We start from the raw sequence: 19,843 nt of genomic DNA on the forward strand, positions 1-19,843 counted from the left end.
TGAGCGCGCTTGCATTTTTCTTCAAATTCTCGATCAAATTCAAAATTTGCGAACCCCCCAATGAGAAAAGAAAAATAATGTATCCGCGCTCGGCGGCTAATAGCGTTCCGATTTGGGACAGTTTGATTCTGTACTTGTTCTGTTTTGATACTTGTTCGGAAAAGACACTGTTCTGCTTTGAATCAGTTCCATTTTAAGTCGGTTCGATTTTGGAAACGTTCGAATTCATCTTACCTTCATGGCGGTTTTCAGTGTTTTTCCTAATCAATTTTGAAGTTCTACAAAAGTAGATCAACATTTTTCGATTTGTTCGGAACCTCAGGATGTATTAAATGAAAATAGAGCTTCATTTTTGTTGTTGAAAACTTTTTGATATATTTCGCAGAAAATGAGATATTCGAATTCAAAATTGATGGTTTGGGGCTAAATTCAAGGCTAAATTTTGGAAACGTTCGAATTCATCGTACCCTCTTTTGAACAGTTTTGGAGGTTCAACTACCATAAAACCTATTTTAGAAGGGTCCCTCGAATGTGAGTTGATCGTTTTTTGATATCATTCAGATCAAGATAAATCAGATCAAAGTTGAAAGTTAGGAGGGTTATTTTATTAGAGTTTTACAATGCGAAAACTTTCCCTTAATATTCCCTCGAATTTTGACTATTTTCAATTAAAAATTTGACCATTTTAGTTGAAATTTCACCAGTTTTTTAAATCCACAGAATCCCTACAAAATTTCTCTCTATTAGAAGGGTCTTCAAACTTTGAACCAAATTATCCTCTTTCCTGTTAGAGATATCAAAAAGTGGTCAACTGACAAATTGTTTATCAGAATATCTTAAATATCTTGTTAGTTGACCACTTTTTGATATCTCTCATAGGAACCTACATAACTAGAGGACATAATCGACAAAGTGTTGTTTGATGTCCTGTTCTTTGAAGAATTCCAACTTCCCGGAAAATTCCAAAGTGCAGAAAACGAGCTCTGTTGATCCCGGATGACCATTCTTTCCCTATTTTTAGTAAAAACCATCTAATCAAGGCTAAGTACTACTTTTAGTCATTTCCCCTCCCACATCCATGTACCAAAATTTATGAATAATTTGTATGGTTTTTGTATTCTGTGAGAAAAGGAAGAAGAAGATGAAGACGTCAGAACTCCTTTATATAATACTCCTACTCTCTTCGTTTTTTTCTCATTATTTTTATGCCAGAGACTACTGTAGTCGTGGGATCTCTAGAAGTTTCTTAAGATTCTGGTCAGAATTGTAACTTTTTTTTTAGGAGAAAATATTACAATTCTTGAGTTATGAAAAACTTTTGAATTCCTCAAAATATTATTTTTAACTTTCAAAATTTTTTTCAGAAAAATTTTTTTCAGAAATGTCCCGTCCACTCAACTTGGCCATTCTGACAATTCTGTTGGGGCTATTGCTCATCAACTACAGTACCTGTGCTCCTGGTTCCCCATCAAAAATCTCAGTCGTCAAAGAGTTATGAGATTGAAAAAGTGGTATACGTGGAATAATGATTTGGAGGTCACCAAAAAATGGTAAGTTTAGCTAGTAACCTTAGTCCCTGACTCCCTGACTTTGAGCCAATTTATCTCGACCCCTGTAAAAGGTATGAAAAAGTTGTCAACTGATAAAATATTTTTGAGATTATGATAAACATTTTATCAATTCACTACTTTTTGATAAATTTTACAGAAAATGAGATAAATGGGAGCAAACTGGAAAACAATGTGAGATTTCGATTTCGAAACTTTTTCATGCTCCAAAACTTGTCACTTTTTTTGAAAATCATTTTTTCATTTTTGCAGTTTGTATAATTTTAATTTGGGAATTTTTGAACTTTTGAATTTTTTGAGTTTTTGAAAAAACATGATTTTTGAAAAGTTTCTCATGAATTCAAAAAATTTCAGCTGTTTTGAATTTTTTTTCATTCACAGAAGATTCCTAGATTTTGAAAATTTCGAAAATCTCCAATTCTGTAATGAAAAATAAATTCAAAAATCAGAAGTCTGGGAAGTCAAAATTCTAATAGAAATTCAGAAATTCATAAACTCGGAAATTCGGAAATTCCGAAAAATCAATGATTCAGAATTCTATAAATTCAGAAATTCAAAATTTCCAACATCCCACAATTCCGAAATTTGTATATCAGACGTTCGGAAATCCCAGAAATTGGGAAGTTTCAATAAATTCCATGAAACTCAAAAATTCAAAAACCCAAAAATCCTAAACTCAGAAATCTTTATTTTCAGAAATTTCAGAAAATTCCAAATTCAAAATAATTGAACTTTTTCCAGGTACGACTGGCAAAACATGCCGCATGTCCTTCAACAAAAGCGTCAACCCTTCGAGGGTTCTTCCGATTACATTATTGATTAAAAATTCGTTCCGACGTCTTCTATGGGAGAAAAAACGATGACAATGACAATTTCATTTCAAAATATACATCTTCTGTTATTTTTCGCATGTTTTTCTTCTTCTTTTTCTTAAAAACCTTCATTTATCAACTTCAGTGAGAAGGGCTTGCGCGCCAAACAAAAAAAAATCATACGAAAATAAATCTTTGATTATGTTAAGAAAATTTGTTACAATAAAAAAAAAGGAAAAACAATTTTTTCAAAAAATGTTTCAAAGGAACAAAATCATCAAAAAGGCAACACAATAGATAAAAACGACAAGGAAGAACAAAAAGCGTTTGATGTGAAGAAGTTGAAGATCCAGTTGATTTTCAATAGAAGCTTCTGGAATCTTTTCCTTTCGCTCCTCGGAGTTTTCAACTTTTTCAGAATCCAACACATTTTCGGGGTCAGAATTGGTTGGAAGATTGATCAAAAGTTCAGTATCCGTATTGGATGATGGCGTGGCAGAATTTTGGAAATGGTCGAATTCGTCATCATTTAATGGATTCCCAATTCCGATCGTTGATGTATCATCTCCAGCTTCCGCTGCGGCGATTTTGTCATGATCGACAAATAAGCTGAAATTTCGGATAGAATTTTTTAGAACTTTTACAAATTGTACATGGTCAGAATTCTCTTGAGATTCCCTACAAAACTAAATAAAAATCTGTTTCCTAGCTCAATTTTGAAGCGAGTTATGCGTCTTTGAAATTTGGCGAGAGCGTAGAAAAACGAGAGTGTCTGCGTCTCTCACCTCCAAATTTCAAATGGTTGTATCACAGCTCAAAATGGTCCGTTTTTAGTGATTTTTGGTTCGTATTAGAGAGAAAATTATGGAGAACTGGAACATATCAAGATTTAAAAAAAATTCAAAACTGCTAAGTTTCATAATTTCGAAAAACTTTAATATTCGAATTTTTAGATTCTGAAGGCTTTGAAGCTCATAATTTGCAAACTTAGGCATTTCAGTGAATACCGGAATTTCAGAATCTCAGAATCTCAGAATCTCGGAATCTCAGAATCATGGAATCATGGAATCTCAGAAATTCAAAATTTAAAAATTTCGATTAAAAAAAAAGGACTCAGGATCTCAAGATTACAGAAGCTAGAAACTTTCGATTCCTTTTCAGAACCTCCAAGTTTAAAATTTAAGAATTTCAGAATCTCGGAATTAGGGATGTCAGATTCACAGAATTTCAGAATTCTAAAATCGCAGAATCTTACTCTTGTGGATCAAACGACAATCCCTTGGATTGGAAGAATGTATCGATTCCCATTCGTTTTGGAATATCCGTGATATCGATTCCAAAATTGAACGAAAAATTCTTTGGAGCCCATTCTTTGATGAATCCAAACATGATAGCGATGAAGAATTGAGTTCCAGTGAGCAGCAAATTCAAAGTGAAGATTTGAACTGAAAAAATCCCAGAAGGATTACTGTATCTGTTCTAAAAACACATACCAACTTTTGGAATCGTTCCACTGCCAGGTGGTAGTTTTTTGATTATATTATAACCGTAAATCGTTTGAAGAGCAAGGTTGAAAAAGATGATGAAGCTACTCAGTGCACATTTTTCAATCCAGAAACCCAGAAGGACCAGGATGGAGGTGATGAACTGAAAATAATAGAATTAAAAATATTTCTGCATTTTTGCGTCTTTCGAATTCTGAAATCTCAAAATCTTCAAATTCTCAGAATTCCATTAAGCCTTCAGAATTGTAAAAACTCAGAATTTCAGAATTTCATAAAAATCATAATCTTAAAATATCAGAGTCGCACAATTTAAGAATTACAGAAGCTTAGAATTTTAGATTCTCAGAATATCAGAAGTTAAAAATTACGGAATTTCGAAATACAGAAACTCAGTAGAATCTCAGAATTTCAGAATTTCAGAATGTCGAAAATTCAGAATCGAATGTCAGAATGTCGAAAATTCAGAATCGTAGATTTTCAAAAAGCCGCAGTTCGAAAACGTCGGGATTCTGAACCCTCATTGCCAAAAACTCACAATTGGAATCATGACAGTCATCTGGAAGTACGGTAGGTGTCTCTTCAAAACGATTCCAAACTCCAAAAGAGACCAATACCAATCGGGCTCGCCTTCAGGCTGATCCTCCTTACATCCCTTGGGTCCCCAATAGCAGTGCTTCTTCCAAGCGTCCATTACTTCCCAACCTGTAAAAATTGAAACATATTTTCTAATCGGAAGTCAAAAAATAAATAATCTGATCTTAAAAATTTGAAGGTTCTAGCTTGATTTTAAGCCGAAATACAGTCGTTTGAAGTTTTGAAGGTGAGAGACGCAGACAACGAGACACTCCAGCTGTCTGCGTCTCTCTGACGGCAGTTAGCGTGTCTTTGAGCTCAGCCATCTCAATTTCTGTGTGAGCTATTCAATATCTGCAAACTACAAAAATGTTTTTCATAATATGAGCAACATTTTATCAGTCGACAAATTTTTGATACCTGTCATAGGAACCAAGATAATTGTGCTCAAAGTACAGGCTTCTAGCTTTTCTAGCAGTCGAGATACAGCGATTTAAGGTTTAGAAAAAACGCAGACAACACAACACTTTTCTGAGAGACGCTGACAGTTAGAGTGTCTTGTTGTCTACGTCTCTTCCTTCCAAAACTTCAAACGAATGTATCTTGGCTCAATATTGAGCTAGAGACTTGAAATTTTTCTTAGATCAAACTCATTTTTCTTCCAAAATTCACCTCCAACATGTCTCTTATTCTTCCTTTCAAGAGGATCATAACTAAGACGAATCGATGGTTTGGCATACTCAGAAATCATATTTGGATCACTCAAGTTCACTTGTGCTAGGCCATAAACCCAATCAGCGATCACAATTGGACAGTTCTAAAAATTTGAAAAAATTTCCAACAAAAAATTATTACAAAGACCTGTTTGTCAAATGGCCAATTCTCAAAATCGAATTGACAAGTGACAAAGAACGAAAACGTTCCACTACTCCAAACTTTTCCGTTGAAGTATACGGTAGCGGGCATGCCAGCCATGTACAAGTGCCACGTGTTTCCTCGAGCACTACAAAATTTTTGTTTTGTACAATAGAGCGCTTTTGCTTGATTCACCTGTTGTACAGTGCAAGCGCCGGTTGCCAAATTCGATGGGACGGAAGAGTGATTTTTGTGACATTGGTTTTTGCGCGGTCCCATTGGAGGTACTCATCGGTCCATGAAGCCCAAAGGTGACCATGGACTAGTGCGGTTTGCTCGGCTTCGTCCTGAAAACCTCGCTTTTTTGAAATCGTACAAAAAAGTTGTCAATTACAATTGTTAATCATAAAATTACGAACATTTTATCAGTTGCTCAAACTTGACATATGGAGGTCAAAACCTGACATATTTAGAGTGTAGCTTACCACTTTCTCCACATGAGCAATGTTCAGAAACACTGTCACTTGGGTTACTGTAGTTTCCGCCTTGACAGGTCTGATTTTGCTATTGTACCCTGTCAAAATTTGGTTTTGGAAATCACGGTCGCCATCGGATATAGCAGTGGCATTCTGTACGTGCCAGATGGTAAGGAATGCTGAAAAATAGGTTTGATTTTGATTTTACACATCATGTGATTCTGGACATCATTTTGGACTGCGTTCTGGGCTCAGAAATCTTAGGTTCGGGACCTTTGGTGAAGCTTTTGTAAACTGAAATTCAGACTTACCCAAAGGCAACAACCGCAGAAGTAGCATAAGTTGGTCTCAATGAAGTTCCACACTCTGAGTGTGGAATGGGAGACACTTTTCAGCGGTATAAACAAATTTTGCAAAATCGATACATAAACAATTGGTGAAGGTAGGCGGAGTGTGTCATTTGATACGGTTACGTAGGATGGTGATGAGATTGATTGTTTATTTCATTGAATGGGGAAGATGGGAGTGTGTATAGGTGAAGGTGGATGGTTTGGAATGGAGTTATAGGGGAGGGGACAATAGAAAAATAATTTGTTCGAACTTTCGTTCATATTATACAAGCCCGCCGATGAGTTGAACTTGTTGGTTCGCCGTTGGAAGTGCCGCATTGTTACCAGCTGAGTCACGGTGGCTGAAGTTGGGCCGCTGACCGATATCATAATTCGAAGCGGTACGATAGCCACGGGCTGTATGAAAACTGATCGATGTACTCCCGAACGCTAGAGTCCAGAATTCCAACCAATTGTGACAGTGGCTTCCAAAACAAATTTGACAAGACACAATGTAAAAACTAAATCATTCAAAGTGGAAACTACAGTAACCCAAGTGATCGTGTTTCTGAAAATTTCACATGAAAATGGTAAGCTACACTGAAAAATATCTATTTTGACTTTCAGTGGAAAATCGTCATTTTCTGAAGTCTTGAGAAAGTATTTCGGAATTGTTTGATTCGTCAGAAAATTTCAGAGTTTACTGAACACAAACAATATTGTTCACTTTTTGGTAAAATTCCGAATAAAGTAACACTAATTTTTCAGGACGAAGCAGTTAGAACCCAATTTCTTAATTTCTGAGTTTCCAAATTTCTGAAACTCTGGAAAAAAAATTTTCGCGAATTCATAATTTCTAGTTTTTTTCAAATGTCCAAATTTAACACAAATTGAATGGGTCTTCCAGATTTTCGACATGCTTTCGAGCATTCTTCATTTTGAACTACAAAAAATTTAGGATCTGGAGTAGCGGAGTAGGAAAGTTTCTGAAAGCACGGAAAGTGTGGAAAACCTCACAAGAAATCTGACGAAAAATACGGAAAACTCAGAAATATGGAAGAAAAACTTCATTTTTTTTGCCCAAATAACAAATTATTTTCACATTTTGAAAGCCATGAAATAATACCCGTAATTTTTTTTCTCGATTTTTCACAAAAAATAATTTCAACAAAAACTGAGCATCACATCATCTAGCAATGGTAGTTTCACATGCTTCGGTCTGTACAACAAAATAAAAACGTTTACATCCCGTTGATCTTTTTGTTGCCTTTCCAATAAATCGATAATATTTAGGATTTCTGCAAATCGGCCGGGACCTTCTAATCCGTGATTTGCCATTGTATAATTGAGCAATGCTACAGTATACTTGGCTCGTTCGGTCTGAAGAATGGCTCGAGCTGTAGAGGAGATGTCAGGGGCAGCTGAAAATTTGCGTTTTTCCAATTTTCAAATTTTTAAACATTCGAATTTCTGAATTTTTTCAAAAAGGTTACCTGCGTTGCACAGCAAAATCGCTCTGAGCAACAGAAATTCAATTTTTGTGCATTTCATTCGAATCAATGTACTTATCGCTCGTTTCATGATATCCAGCAGTAACTTGTCCATATATTCTTTTGGAATCCTAAAAATATAAATTAAGACTTCAGTTTTAATTTTTCAAGAATTTACCACTTTGGAGGAGGTGCCAAAGTTTGTCCGTCGGCTCGAATTAATTGGTCAGTTTTATTTTCCACAGAGAAATATGCTTTTGTTAAATTTGATACCATCAGAGTGGTATCCCGGCACAGGTAGTACTGAAAATGTTTTTAAAATTACAATTATTTTTAATTTTCACAGGAAAAAATCTACTTTAAAATTTTGAAAGTCTTGAAAATTAGTTAACGTTGGAAAAGAAAACTCACCCTATCCATTTCATTGAGTTTATTGAAAAAATCAAAAGTTTTTGCCATTTCTACAATTGTCAATAAATCATACATCAGCCATCGTTTCACATTTGCTGGAAGAATTTTTCGAGTACCAGGATTTGGATTCGGTTTTCTGGCTTCTTCAATTACTTCTGGAGCCAGAGGCCAACCGGGCATAGGCTGAAAATATTTTTTTTTTTCAATTTTTTCAAGTTTAAAATCACGATATACAGTGCGTCCAATAATGATAAGACACCTCCTGTTTTTGACCATAACTCGAGAACGAAACAAGATATTAAAAAACTGCAAACGCCATTCGTCTTAAAATTGAAAAATACTCCAGGACAAAAGTTATTAGTTTGGTCCGTGCGGTGAAAGTAGGTCAACTGGAAAATGTGTCAATTTCAACCGTCCAAAAATGATAAGACACCTTTCGAAAATCGTTCATTTTTCGAGTTTTCGGACAATTTAAAAAACATTCAAGTTTTAGAAAAGATGTTAAATTTTGTTTTTTATCATGTTCAGTGTTTTTGCATTCCATTGCATTCCATTCATACATATCACATTTGACCTAGTGTCGAGGATTTTTGTGAGGCAACACAGGATTTTCAGAAAAATGCTCAAAAAGTTCTGAAAACTACTCGAATGATCTGGGAAATTTCCAGAAATATGTTTTCTAATGATATTTTCAGAATTATGATGCAATAGTTCCTTTTTTTCATCTGGAACGTTTTCTGGAAAATTCGTATTGAGGCGCACTGTCATCTTGAGTTATTACCTGGGCTACAGCATGATGCTGTATCAAAAAACGTTGGAAACAACACAGACAGCATCCGAGGGTCTGATTCTTGATTGGGTGGCAGGTTACTGTGATGCTCATACCGATTTTCTGAAGAACAACCAGGCGTTCCTCACTTTTTTAGTGCAATTTGAATACACCTCAATACGAATTTTCCAGAAAACGTTCCAGATGAAAAAACGGAACTATTGCATCATAATTCTGAAAATATCATTAGAAAACATGTTTCTGAGAATTTCCCAGCAATTTCGAGTAGTTTTCAGAACTTTTTGAGCATTTTTCTGAAAATCCTGTGTTGCCTCACAAAAATCCTCGACACTAGGTCAAATGTGATATGTATGGAATGCAAAAACACTGAACATGATAAAAAACAAAATTTAACATCTTTTCTAAAACTTGAATGTTTTTTAATTGTTCAAAAACTCGAAAAGTGAACGATTTTCGAAAGGTGTCTTATCATTTTTGGACGGTTGAAATCGACACATTTTCCAGTTGACCTACTTTCACCGCACGGACCAAACTAATAACTTTTGTCCTGGAGTATTTTTCAATTTTGGCGTTTGCAGTTTTTAATATCTTGTTTCGTTCTCGAGTTATGACCAAAAACAGGGGTGTCTTATCATTATTGGACGCACTGTATATATAAATTTTTAAGAACTTCGGAGTTTCAGATTCTTAGAATCTCAGATTTTTTTCCAATATCCGAAAAACGTACTTACCCCAAACCGATCGCCATATCCAATAATTGATATTTCATCTTTTACAGCTTCTTTAAGAGTTGGAAAATCCACAGGATTATATGAGCAATCTCGAAATTTATTGGTTTTTAAATCCAGGTGTACTAAATTTTTGATGAGATCAGATACTTGAGATTCTATTGATTTTGGAGGGTCTGGGATCTGAAAAATGAGAATAGTTGTTTTTAAACAAAAGTTGAATTTGCAATTTTTTGAATTCAAAAGTCTTCTGAAAATTCTGAAATCTCACAAACTCAGAACCTCGTAATCTCAGAAATCCAGAATCTGGAAATTCCAAATTTTCAGAAATTCGGAACTTCCGAATTTCGGAACCTCAGAATATCAGATTAACATAGTTTAAAAAATTCAAATTTCATTAACTCAGAATCTCAGAATCTCAGAATCTCGGAATCTCAGAATCTCAGAACCACAGAATCTCAGAATCTCAGAATCACGGAATCTCCGAATCTCAGAACCTCAGAATTTCAGAATCTCAGGATTACGAAAATTAAAAATTTACAATTTTCTAAATAACCTTTTACAAAATAAAATCTCACCCTCGGCAAAACTACTAATTCCGAATTTCCAGAACTTTCCAATTCTTCCATTGATAAATTTTCCGTATGCTTTTTCAATTCTGATTGGATACCCAACGGATTCATCCCAACATCTACGCATCTCTTATATCGGCAAGCACGACATTTCGGAATTTTGTCTGGAAAGAAAATTCGAATTCGGTGTTGAGCGAGAATTTGAATTTTTTGAAAAAAATTCATTAAAAAAAACTCACCCCCAGCTTTAAAATCATTGTAGCATCTCATATGATTGTCACATTTATACACTAATTTTTCAATTGTGACTCGTCGGAAAAATGATTTACAGCCATTACAAGAAGCTACCTGTAAATGTTAAATTTTGATTTTAGAAAGATTTTGAAGGAGACCAGGCATCAAAAAAAATAGTTTTCCTGATATTTAGCCTAGAGGACCCACATGAGGAGTTGAACTCATGCTGTACAGCTCAGGGGTACAGCGCCGCTACCTTTTATGCTACGGCGCGCGAAGGCGCCTGCCAACCGATGGCCTACGTACGCGCGGTTTCGTCGCCCAAACTGTCCCCCGAACTTTTTGCTGTCTGGCCCCCTTTAAGAAAAAATAATCTGTTCTTCTCGAAAAAATCCTATATTTTTCGAATAATTTTGATTTCTTTTAAAAAATGTTTTTAAAAGTTACTCACATCATAATGGTGTCCAGTAGCTTTCCCAAAACACACTTGACACGAACTTGGTACAAATTGATAGGGTTTTCCGGATTTTCTATACTTGTCTTTCAATTTTAAAGGCGCAGGTGAAAAATTCGATGCCGGACTAGACGATGATGGAGAACTGCTGACGCTGGGCAAGTCGTAATCAAACATTTCTGCAAATTTTTATTTAGGATTTCGAAAATTCGGAAAAATATAGCTTCAGAAGTTCAAAGAAAAACCCAAATATTTTCAGATCAGTCACTTCGAAACCAGTCACTTCGAAACCGGTCATTTCGAAACCGAAAAAAAAACAAGGTCACGTAAAAATGGAATTGAAAGTTGGAAATTTTAAGTCTTGAATTGAAGAAAAAAAAATGCAGCGTGCAAGTTTCGCAGTTTCGAAACGACTAATTTTCGAAACGGTTTCGAAGTGTCGCAGTTTCGAAATGACCATTTTCGAAATGTCGCGGTTCCGAAGTGGCGCGGAGCCCAAATTCCAGATTTTTAAATTTATACAACTACATATGTCCGACTAGACCATTCTCTATATAATCTGTCTGCCCGTAGTATTTTCTATTTTTGTATCTACCGACAAGAATCCGTGTCCGAAAGTATAAAATTTTGTGACTTGATGTTTTAGATTGATATCTGGAGACTAAAGTATGTACGGAAGAGAATGTGACCCAGATTTCTGATTTTTCCAGAAATCAAAAAAAAAGGGGCGGAGCCTAACAGGTGAAAATGGTTTTAATTAAAAATACATTTAATATGCAAAGGTAAAAAGGGGAAGTGATCTGAAAATAAATAGGACTTCCGAAAGAAGTTCGGGGATTCAAAATGGCAGAAACTCAATAAAAAGTTTAGAACTTCAGAACAATTTTTCAGATTAAACAATTTTCATAAACAATTTTTCAGATTAAAGTTAAAAATTCAAAATTAAATTACAATTTTCAAATTCAAGAATAACAAAAAAATTGTGTATTAATACAGAAAACAATAAAAACGGAATTTCAGTTAATCGTTTTTAAATTTAACAATAGTTAATCATTCGAAAATTTTTACATTTTCTAAAAAAGGACTTTGAAAAAAAAACATAGAATTTTAAAGATTTTTCCAAAAATGAAATTATTCGATAAAGTGTGTCTAAATGCGTCATAAGACACAAACTAATACGAAATATTGTCTAGTGTAATGAAATTCGATAAAATCGGAAAGATAAGGAAAAATCCAGGAAAAGTACGATTGTTGGGGGCTTCTGAAGAGGAAAAAAGGCGGGAATAAATAAAAAAAACCCCGAAAATATATGTTTTTAAAAGTTTGTAAAAAATCAAAACTTTAGAATTTAAAAATATAAAAAATTCGGACTTTCAGAATTTCAGAATTTCCGGAATTCAAAAAAAACTACAGGAAACAGATAAAATTATAAAATTTCAGTAACTGAGAAAGTCATAAAAATTATTCCTTTTTTCCCACATGACAGTTTTTTTGAATTCGCCAAAATCCACTTATTTTTTTCGACGAATACCATGAATTAGTCAGAAAATTTGAAGAAACAAGAGACTACGAAAACTAGAGAACAATTTTAATAATTTCCAAATCTTGATTTTTCAAAATTCATTGAAGGCGTTTGTAAAATGAACACAAAATCGGAATATTTCGAGATTGTCATTTGAAAATCGATATCGCACTTTTCGGATCAGTCACGAAAACTACAATAGTTTTTCGTTCCTCAGAAATACGATTTTCAAAAGGAGTAAAAAGATTTTTGTCGGAGATTACAGAATTTTCGCAAAGTTTTCAAGAAGAATCGGCATCAGAGTTCTGCGGAGACTTTTGATCTTGGAAATTTGGAAATTTAGAAATTAAGAAGTTTCAAAAAAATCTGAAATTCTGAAATTCAGAAGTTCAGTGTTTGGTAACTTATGGAATTGGATTACAATTTTCGAGTTTTATTTGTTAAAACGACTCTTTCCAGATAAATTGAATCTCAGGACTTCAAAAACGAATTTTCGAAAATTAAAAAATTTCTTAACTATATTTTTAACCAACAAAATCAAAACCAAAAAACGAAAAAAAACGCGTTGCAGCGCTAGATGAAAGAGTGGGATGACTATAGTGGGAAAATTGGCAACAGGTTTTCCCCCCTAAAAAAGACAAACGGATTTGTTTTAGGCTATAGGCTATGTGATTTGTGTCTTCCACATTTGGTCTTTGTGTTTTACAGTGTAAATGAATGAATGAAAAACGAAAAAATGGAATCTAGGAGGGCAAATGATGTCATTTTTGTGATTGAAGTCTTTGAAAAGTTGGAATGAAAAGAAGTTCAAACGATTGGAATTTGAGGGAAAAATTAGGAAAATTTTGTCTCCCGAAAAATGAAAAAAATCGTTTCCAAATATTCTTTTTGACTTTAGCAGAGTCCCGAAAACTTCCGAAATTTTAGATTTTCGGATTTTCAGTTCGGGACTCTGCTAAAATTTTGTGAGATTGAAATGTACAGAATTATCGATAAATGAATGTTTTGAATAGTTGAAATCTTACTGTAATTTATAGCTCATGCATTTTAAACATTCCTTACATTTGTTTTAAACTTTGAAGCTTCCAAAATTCAGTATTTCTGAATTTCCGATTATGGAATTTTATATCAAAACTGTTAAATAATATAATTTAGAACTCTTGATTTGTTGATTTAAAAAATTTTTGGAATCAACATGAACTTCCGGATTTTTGAATTGATGAACTTTCTGAACATTCATATCTCAAAATTGATAAAAGGACAACTATAAACTATTGGAAAAATTATCTATATAAATCGATAAAAAATAAAGATCTATGGTCTCAAAAAACGAAACGAAACTTCGAGACATAGAAATACGGAAACACGGTGTTAACCCCCTTGTTCGGTCAATATTGTACCGCTACTCTCGAGGGTAGCGAGAGATTCCTAAAAAAAGATGAAAGACCCGGTAGGAAAAGGAAGAGGAATTGTCTTTACTATACAGAAGGAGAGGAGAAATTGAAGATATTGAAAAGAGAGAGAGAGAGAGAGAGAGAGAGAGAGAGAGAGAGAGAAAAGGAAGTTTCTGTTTGTACAAGTGGAGACAGGTTGTATGGTGATGCGTGTTATCGGGTCTAAAATAATCGATGCAATCTTTGGGTTATGTGATTTGTGTTCTTCGAATTTTCGTTTTCGTAGTTTTCCTTTTTAAGGGTGAAAGCTACGGAGATCCTGAAGTTTCTGATGATTCTAGAAGATTCGAATCGTATAGACTTTGAAAATAAAAGGATGTCGTAAGTTTTTCGAAAGGGAGGAGATTTGGAAAATTGGAGAAATCGAACAAGTGGGAAATAGGAAAATATAAGGGAAAATGGATAATCGTGAAAAGTAGAAAATGTATCTTGCAGGCTTTTGAATTTGAACAATGGGAAGTCGAAAATCTGGTGGTAAGAAAAGCAAAAGAGACTTTTTTCTTGAAAATTCTAAATGATTAAGAAGCCAAGAACACTGGAATTTAAAAAATTCATTTTTTGGGAAACTCACTTTTTTGGAAATTGAAAAAAGATTCGGAAAGGTGATTGATTTTTTTTTTTTGATTTGCTTTGCAATAGAAGTGTTGACCGACTAGAAATCACGCTTTCCATGATTTGTGCCCGAAATTTGCGCTTGTTGGTTTCACAATTATTATTTTTAATCGATTTATCTATTTTTCTGAATTACGAAAATTAGTTGTAAAATTGACAAAAGTGTATAAAAACGATAGAGAACAAAAGAAATTCCAGAATATTACAGATATTAACAAAAATTGTTAACTAAAAATCGACAAACTAGAAAACCACCTGTTCCTTGCCATTGTTTGCTCACTTTTGTCAGGCTCTTTTTTTCTTTTTTCGGCTCGGTGTTCGAATAAAAAAGTGGCAAAAATTGGGAGGAAAAGGGAGAAAATGTTAGAACAGAGTGAAATTTTTATGGGGTTTTTCGAAATCCCCCAGTTTGCTTGTTTCCATGGAAACATCAATTTTTTTTCAGGAGTTTGAAGGCTTCTCTTATTCGTTAAAGCCATATTCCAAATAGTTTTGAAATCTGGTTTATAGTTTCTGCAAATTTCAGATAACAAATCCTCAGGTTTCCAGAATAGAGTGCTAAAATGAAAAAAGAGGTCTAAAATCGTGGAAAATTGAAATTTCAAACTTTCAGAATCTTCAATTTTTTGAATCCGAAATGCTCGAAAACTCGAAAGCTGCAAGTTTAATCTTTGAACTATCTATTCCAGATTCTCATAACATTTTTTAATTCCTGTTTACACCAAATTCTGAAAATACCGAATTCCCAAAAATTATAGTTTCTGTGACTTTCAAACGCCAAAACTACATATGTTTACCGCATTTTTTTAATTTTATTCAACCAATTTTTTCTACCGTAGGACAAAAAAGTTTTTCTTGTGGGAAATCATAACGATGAGTCAAATATCGGAGGTGTTAATGCTAAGGGAACAAAAAAACATACTTGCAAAATTACGGGCCGGGCCGGGTCGTGTGCCGACCCGTTGAGAATTTTAGCGGGCCGGGCCGAGCCAATGAAGTGCCGGCCCGGTCGGCCCGCTGTTTGTAAAGAAGCTGATTTTTTAGATTTTTTTTTCAAAAATTTTAATCAAAAACTCTATATTTTTTGACTAGTTTCTACTTTGATAATTTTAAAAATTATGTAACTTTTTTTCTTTTTTAATTCAAAAAAAATTTCCCAATTTTTCATTGGAAATTTTGGCTCTATCTGATTTCAGCGGTCCCTAAAGGAAATAACGGTCCGCCGTGAAAATAGCGGTCCGCAATGAAAATAACGGTCCGATATGAAAGTTGACACTGAGTATTCAGGAATCACTTTTAAACTTTGTTTTCAATCAATTTGCGATTGATGATAGAAAGTTTTTATTACTTCCTAGTTAATTGAAGGCAAATTATCATTTATGACACCATTTTCAAGGCTCTACACGATGAATATCTACCTCCCAAACTCGAAAAACTTGGAACAGCAGCATCCAGAATCCTCAAAAGCAAACATGCGAGCATTCGAGAGTGCCACCAGAAAGCCATTCACATAAATGAGTTCATTCGAAACTTTGCAAGTTCACTCAACAAGTTCATGGGTTCTCTAGAAGAGAATCCGACTAAGGAATCTCGCGACCTTTTCGAATTCGTTCAAGCCCATCATAATGGATTGAAAAAACTGGTCCATTGTCTTCCGGAGATCACCAAAAGTCAGCATGCGATCGGAAGCTACTCAAAGTATCAAGCGTGGTCAAAATGAGATTTCAAAGTATCAAGCGTGGTCAAAAATTAGTGAAGAGGAATATCAAATCAAGTTTTGAAGACTATCCAGTGATTCTTGAGTAGTTAATTATAAACCTGTGAAGCTGACTAAATTATCTTGCTGATTGGAAAATAAATGTTTTTATAAATTTGTTGACCCCACTTTTCAATAATGCGTAACTCGGTTCAAAATTGAAACTTCTGTTTGAATAAAAAAGAAAAATGTAGAACTTGAAGAAATCTACAAAACGATATCCAATTGGACTCAATTAGAACGCCAAGTTTTGGATCAGAAGTTTTTCGCTGTTTTTTTGAGCAGTTTGTCAAAATAAAATGAAAAACCGAAAAAGTTGTTTTTAATTATTCAAAAAATGTTTTTTAATCGAAATTTTCAGAACTTCCCTAAAATCTGAAAAAGTTTATTCAGTTTTCAGGATTTCAGATTCAAAAGTTCTGGAAACCAGGAGAAATATATTTAGAGAATTTCCTGTTATGGAATTCTTAATATCTTCTTAACTTGAACACTTTTTTCACGAAAATTCGAAAATATTTTGTCTATGCACGCTATTTCAAAGAGCCTGGTCGGAAAACGCGCCCCAGCGAACGTGAGAAATCGCTGCGCAACGTGTCAAATTTCGTTGGCTGAGGATCAAACTTTTAAACTATGAACGAAAAAATCGCGAGTTGTGACGCGTTGATTAACAATATTTAGGTCATATCCACGTCGACTTTGAAATTATCGAAATTCTTTTGGTCTAAAAGTTTTCTGGAACGCGATTTTTGAGCAGGTTCTTTGAAACACCGTGCTTGTGTTTAGACATATTTTTCTAATTAAAGATACCGTAATGTAACATACATATTGAAAAAAAAACAAATGTGTCACAAAATATAGTCATTAGGAACGCTTATGTCATCTCATTATCTTTATCAAAAACAGGAACTAAATAATCCCTTTTTTTTCTTCTTAAGGTTTAGTTTATTTTTCAGTCATAATCCTATTCAAGAAAAAAAAAGAAGATGACGATGCCTCTAATCGTTCGAATTTCTCAATATTTTGGATTTGTGGCTACCGAAATTTCCACATTGTTGCTACTGTACTTAATAATCACAAAAGGTGCCAAAAAATTAGGAACATATAAATATGTCATGCTTTCCTATTCTGTATTTTCTGTGATTTATGCAGTTGTGGAGATTTTGACACAGCCGGTGAGTTACATCATTTTGCAACTACCTGTTTTGAAATCGAACGTTTTAAAACAAGACATTTCGCAACTAAAGGTTTTTGAAACTGGATAATAGTCAAATTTGAAGTCCTACAAAAATAGTTCAAATTTTCAGTTTGTCTAACATGTTCAGAGCATGCTAAACAAAATTATAGTTTCAATTTTCTAGTGGACAGCTTTTTTGTCAAAATGCAATTCTATTGGCTAAATTTTGAAGTGTTATATTTTGAAAACGTATTATTTCTGAATTCCGAATTCTTGAATTTCTGAACTTCCGAGTTTATAAAGTTTTGAATTTCAAAAAAAAACTGAATTTTGTTTTCAAAACTCTATTCAGATTATGCACCTCCACGGAGCCAGTCTATTTGTCTATGCTGACAGTTTTCTCAAAAGCTACAAATTCATTTCCCGTCCAATTGTATGTCTCTATTGTGCCAGTTTTGGACTATGCGTATCTCTTTTGGCCACTCATTTCTTTTACAGATATCTCGCCATCTGTCGGTATATCCAGATGTCCAGATGCTTGAAAAATAGAAAAAAGCTTTCAGACCCTCTGATCTCAGCCGTTTCGATGATTTAAAATTATTAAAACTTTTTATACTTCCTATATTTTTTTCAACGATTTGGTTTTTAATTGCTTATGTTTCATTGGAACCTTCAGATGTAAAATCCAAGTACATGAAGTAATTTTTATTTATTTTCAAACAGTTTTGAAATTTTAAATCTTTTGGATCGAAAATTAGTTGAAAATTTCAGAATCCCAATTAGAGAAACCTACAACGATGAAACTTCCAAACTTGGCTACATTGGAGTTCTTTATTATGTAATTTAAAAATTCAAAAAAAAAAACAAAAATATATACATAAACCAAAATTACAGTATCCCGACGAATCCGGTCAGATGTTTATAAATTATTCAGATTTTGCTTCATGCTTTGGAATTTGTGGAATTATGGTATTCTTTAGAAATTGAATAAAAAATGGAAAAAAGTTTCAGGGACTTTTCATTACGATCATACTGATCTGTGGATTTTTGACATTTCGAAAAATGGAGAGTGTCGGAGCAACAATGAGTTTTAAAACAAAGGAATTGAATAACCAATTGTTCAGAACTTTAGTCGTTCAGGTGAGGAATATATTTAGGTTTCTAGGCTATGGAATTTTTTTGGACAGTTTTTGGAAATTTTTCGGAAAGTTCGAAGCATTGTGAATTGTTTTCTTTTGTTCCGGATACGGCAAAAAAAAATATTTAAAAAAGGAAAAAAAAACAGTCTCAACTTTTGCAGACAATGGTCCCAATTCTGACCATGTTTACCCCTGTTGGATTGCTAGTAATCTTTCCAATGTTCTCAATAAATGTCGGAAAGTTTGCAAATGCTCCCAGCTTGAATGCTGGAATCTATCCGGCGCTAGACGCAACCATTGCAATTTTTATGATTCGCGATTTCAGGGATGTTGTCATTTGTGAGTTTTGTTTTAAATTTTTAGAGATTCTGTTTTCATTAATTCAGGTCGCCGAGGACGCAGAGTGACATTCATAACCAACACTTCCGCTGCACAATATTCAGTTACTGCGGATATTTGATTTAGAAAAACAGTTAATACTTTTTGAAGAAAATGTATATTTTTCATTTTTGTGCCTATTGATTTATGTTTTGCAAATGAGTATTTTTCATTAAAGAACAAAAATTTATTAAAACAATAAAATTCGTTATCCATACATTGGACTACACTGATTCCATTGATAATTTGGCGGATACGGTGGACAGTCACAGTAGAATCTTGGCACTCTGCCGACATAATCCACAAATTGGGATACTGAAACAAATCTTTAAAGGTGGTGTACGGTGAAATTTTTGTTGCATCAGAATGTGCAGAAATGCATTTAGATTGCCATAAAAATAAAGAAAACATTCAAAAAAAATTCCTTCATGAGAAAAACGCATCGAAAAATAGGCTGAAAGCCCTTAGAAACGAGCTTTTTTCGTTTGTTTTTCTAGGCCAACCGGTGAGTGAAAGCGCGAGAATTCAAACTTTTAAAATTTTTTTTCTCGTTTTCATTGTTTTTTTTCACGGTGAATTTTCCGGAACGCATACTTGTCAAATTCCGGGACAGGTCGAAAAAAATTCTTCCGGCTCGAGTACCTGATTTTTTAGTATTTTTTGAGAGAAAATGATTGAATTTCACTTAAAAAAGAACATTCCTGGGGATAATCCACCCTACAAAAATGTGAAACTTCGATATATTTCTGAAAATTTAAAGGTGGTTTGCGGNGAAAAATTTTATTGCTTTACACCTGGCCGGTAGGCCACATGTGAGTTTTTACTTTTCGATGCCGTTTTTTTTTTGAAGGAATTTTTTCTTTGTTTTTATGGGAATCTACATGGCATTTCTGCACAAAATAAAGCAATAAAATTTTTCACCGCACACCACCTTTAATAAAAACTTCGAAAAAGTTCCAAAATTTCAGAATTTTGAAATTTCAGTACCTGACCCGGGTCGACCCGCCGGGC

At 33.9% G+C, this 19,843-nt stretch overlaps 4 protein-coding genes across 4 annotated transcripts in view; 1 reads left to right on the forward strand and 3 right to left on the reverse strand.

The window, feature by feature from the left end:
- Window positions 1-2,640: 2,640 nt before the first annotated feature.
- Cbr-lgc-26 lies at window positions 2,641-6,128 on the reverse strand (the record flags this gene model as incomplete). The annotated part of the gene is made up of 9 exons (XM_045237018.1): window positions 2,641-2,989; window positions 3,651-3,825; window positions 3,874-4,027; window positions 4,421-4,587; window positions 5,131-5,275; window positions 5,320-5,461; window positions 5,509-5,660; window positions 5,799-5,968; window positions 6,101-6,128. The coding sequence occupies 9 exons, from the start codon at window positions 6,126-6,128 to the stop codon at window positions 2,641-2,643; spliced, it is 1,482 nt and encodes a 493-aa protein (XP_045094760.1).
- Window positions 6,129-7,282: 1,154 nt separating this feature from the next.
- CBG26996 lies at window positions 7,283-10,974 on the reverse strand (the record flags this gene model as incomplete). Its single annotated transcript, XM_045237019.1, has 8 exons — window positions 7,283-7,539; window positions 7,612-7,739; window positions 7,787-7,911; window positions 8,020-8,202; window positions 9,541-9,695; window positions 10,208-10,273; window positions 10,349-10,457; window positions 10,795-10,974. The coding sequence occupies 8 exons, from the start codon at window positions 10,972-10,974 to the stop codon at window positions 7,283-7,285; spliced, it is 1,203 nt and encodes a 400-aa protein (XP_045099244.1).
- A 6,150-nt stretch (window positions 10,975-17,124) lies between these two features.
- Window positions 17,125-18,914, forward strand: CBG12112 (the record flags this gene model as incomplete). Its single annotated transcript, XM_045237020.1, has 5 exons — window positions 17,125-17,313; window positions 18,210-18,284; window positions 18,327-18,455; window positions 18,616-18,793; window positions 18,841-18,914. The coding sequence occupies 5 exons, from the start codon at window positions 17,125-17,127 to the stop codon at window positions 18,912-18,914; spliced, it is 645 nt and encodes a 214-aa protein (XP_045094761.1).
- Window positions 18,915-19,040: 126 nt separating this feature from the next.
- The window catches only part of CBG12113, a gene marked incomplete at both ends in the record, with an annotated part of 1,946 nt that continues 1,143 nt past the window's right edge, over window positions 19,041-19,843 (reverse strand). Inside the window, one exon of the mRNA XM_002636149.1 lies at window positions 19,041-19,147. Coding sequence (XP_002636195.1) covers window positions 19,041-19,147 — 107 coding nt within the window. The remainder of the gene's footprint in view (window positions 19,148-19,843) is intronic.

The sequence above is a fragment of the Caenorhabditis briggsae genome (assembly GCF_000004555.2).
Source record: "Caenorhabditis briggsae complete genome, chrV, whole genome shotgun sequence".
NCBI classification, from domain to species: domain Eukaryota; kingdom Metazoa; phylum Nematoda; class Chromadorea; order Rhabditida; family Rhabditidae; genus Caenorhabditis; species Caenorhabditis briggsae.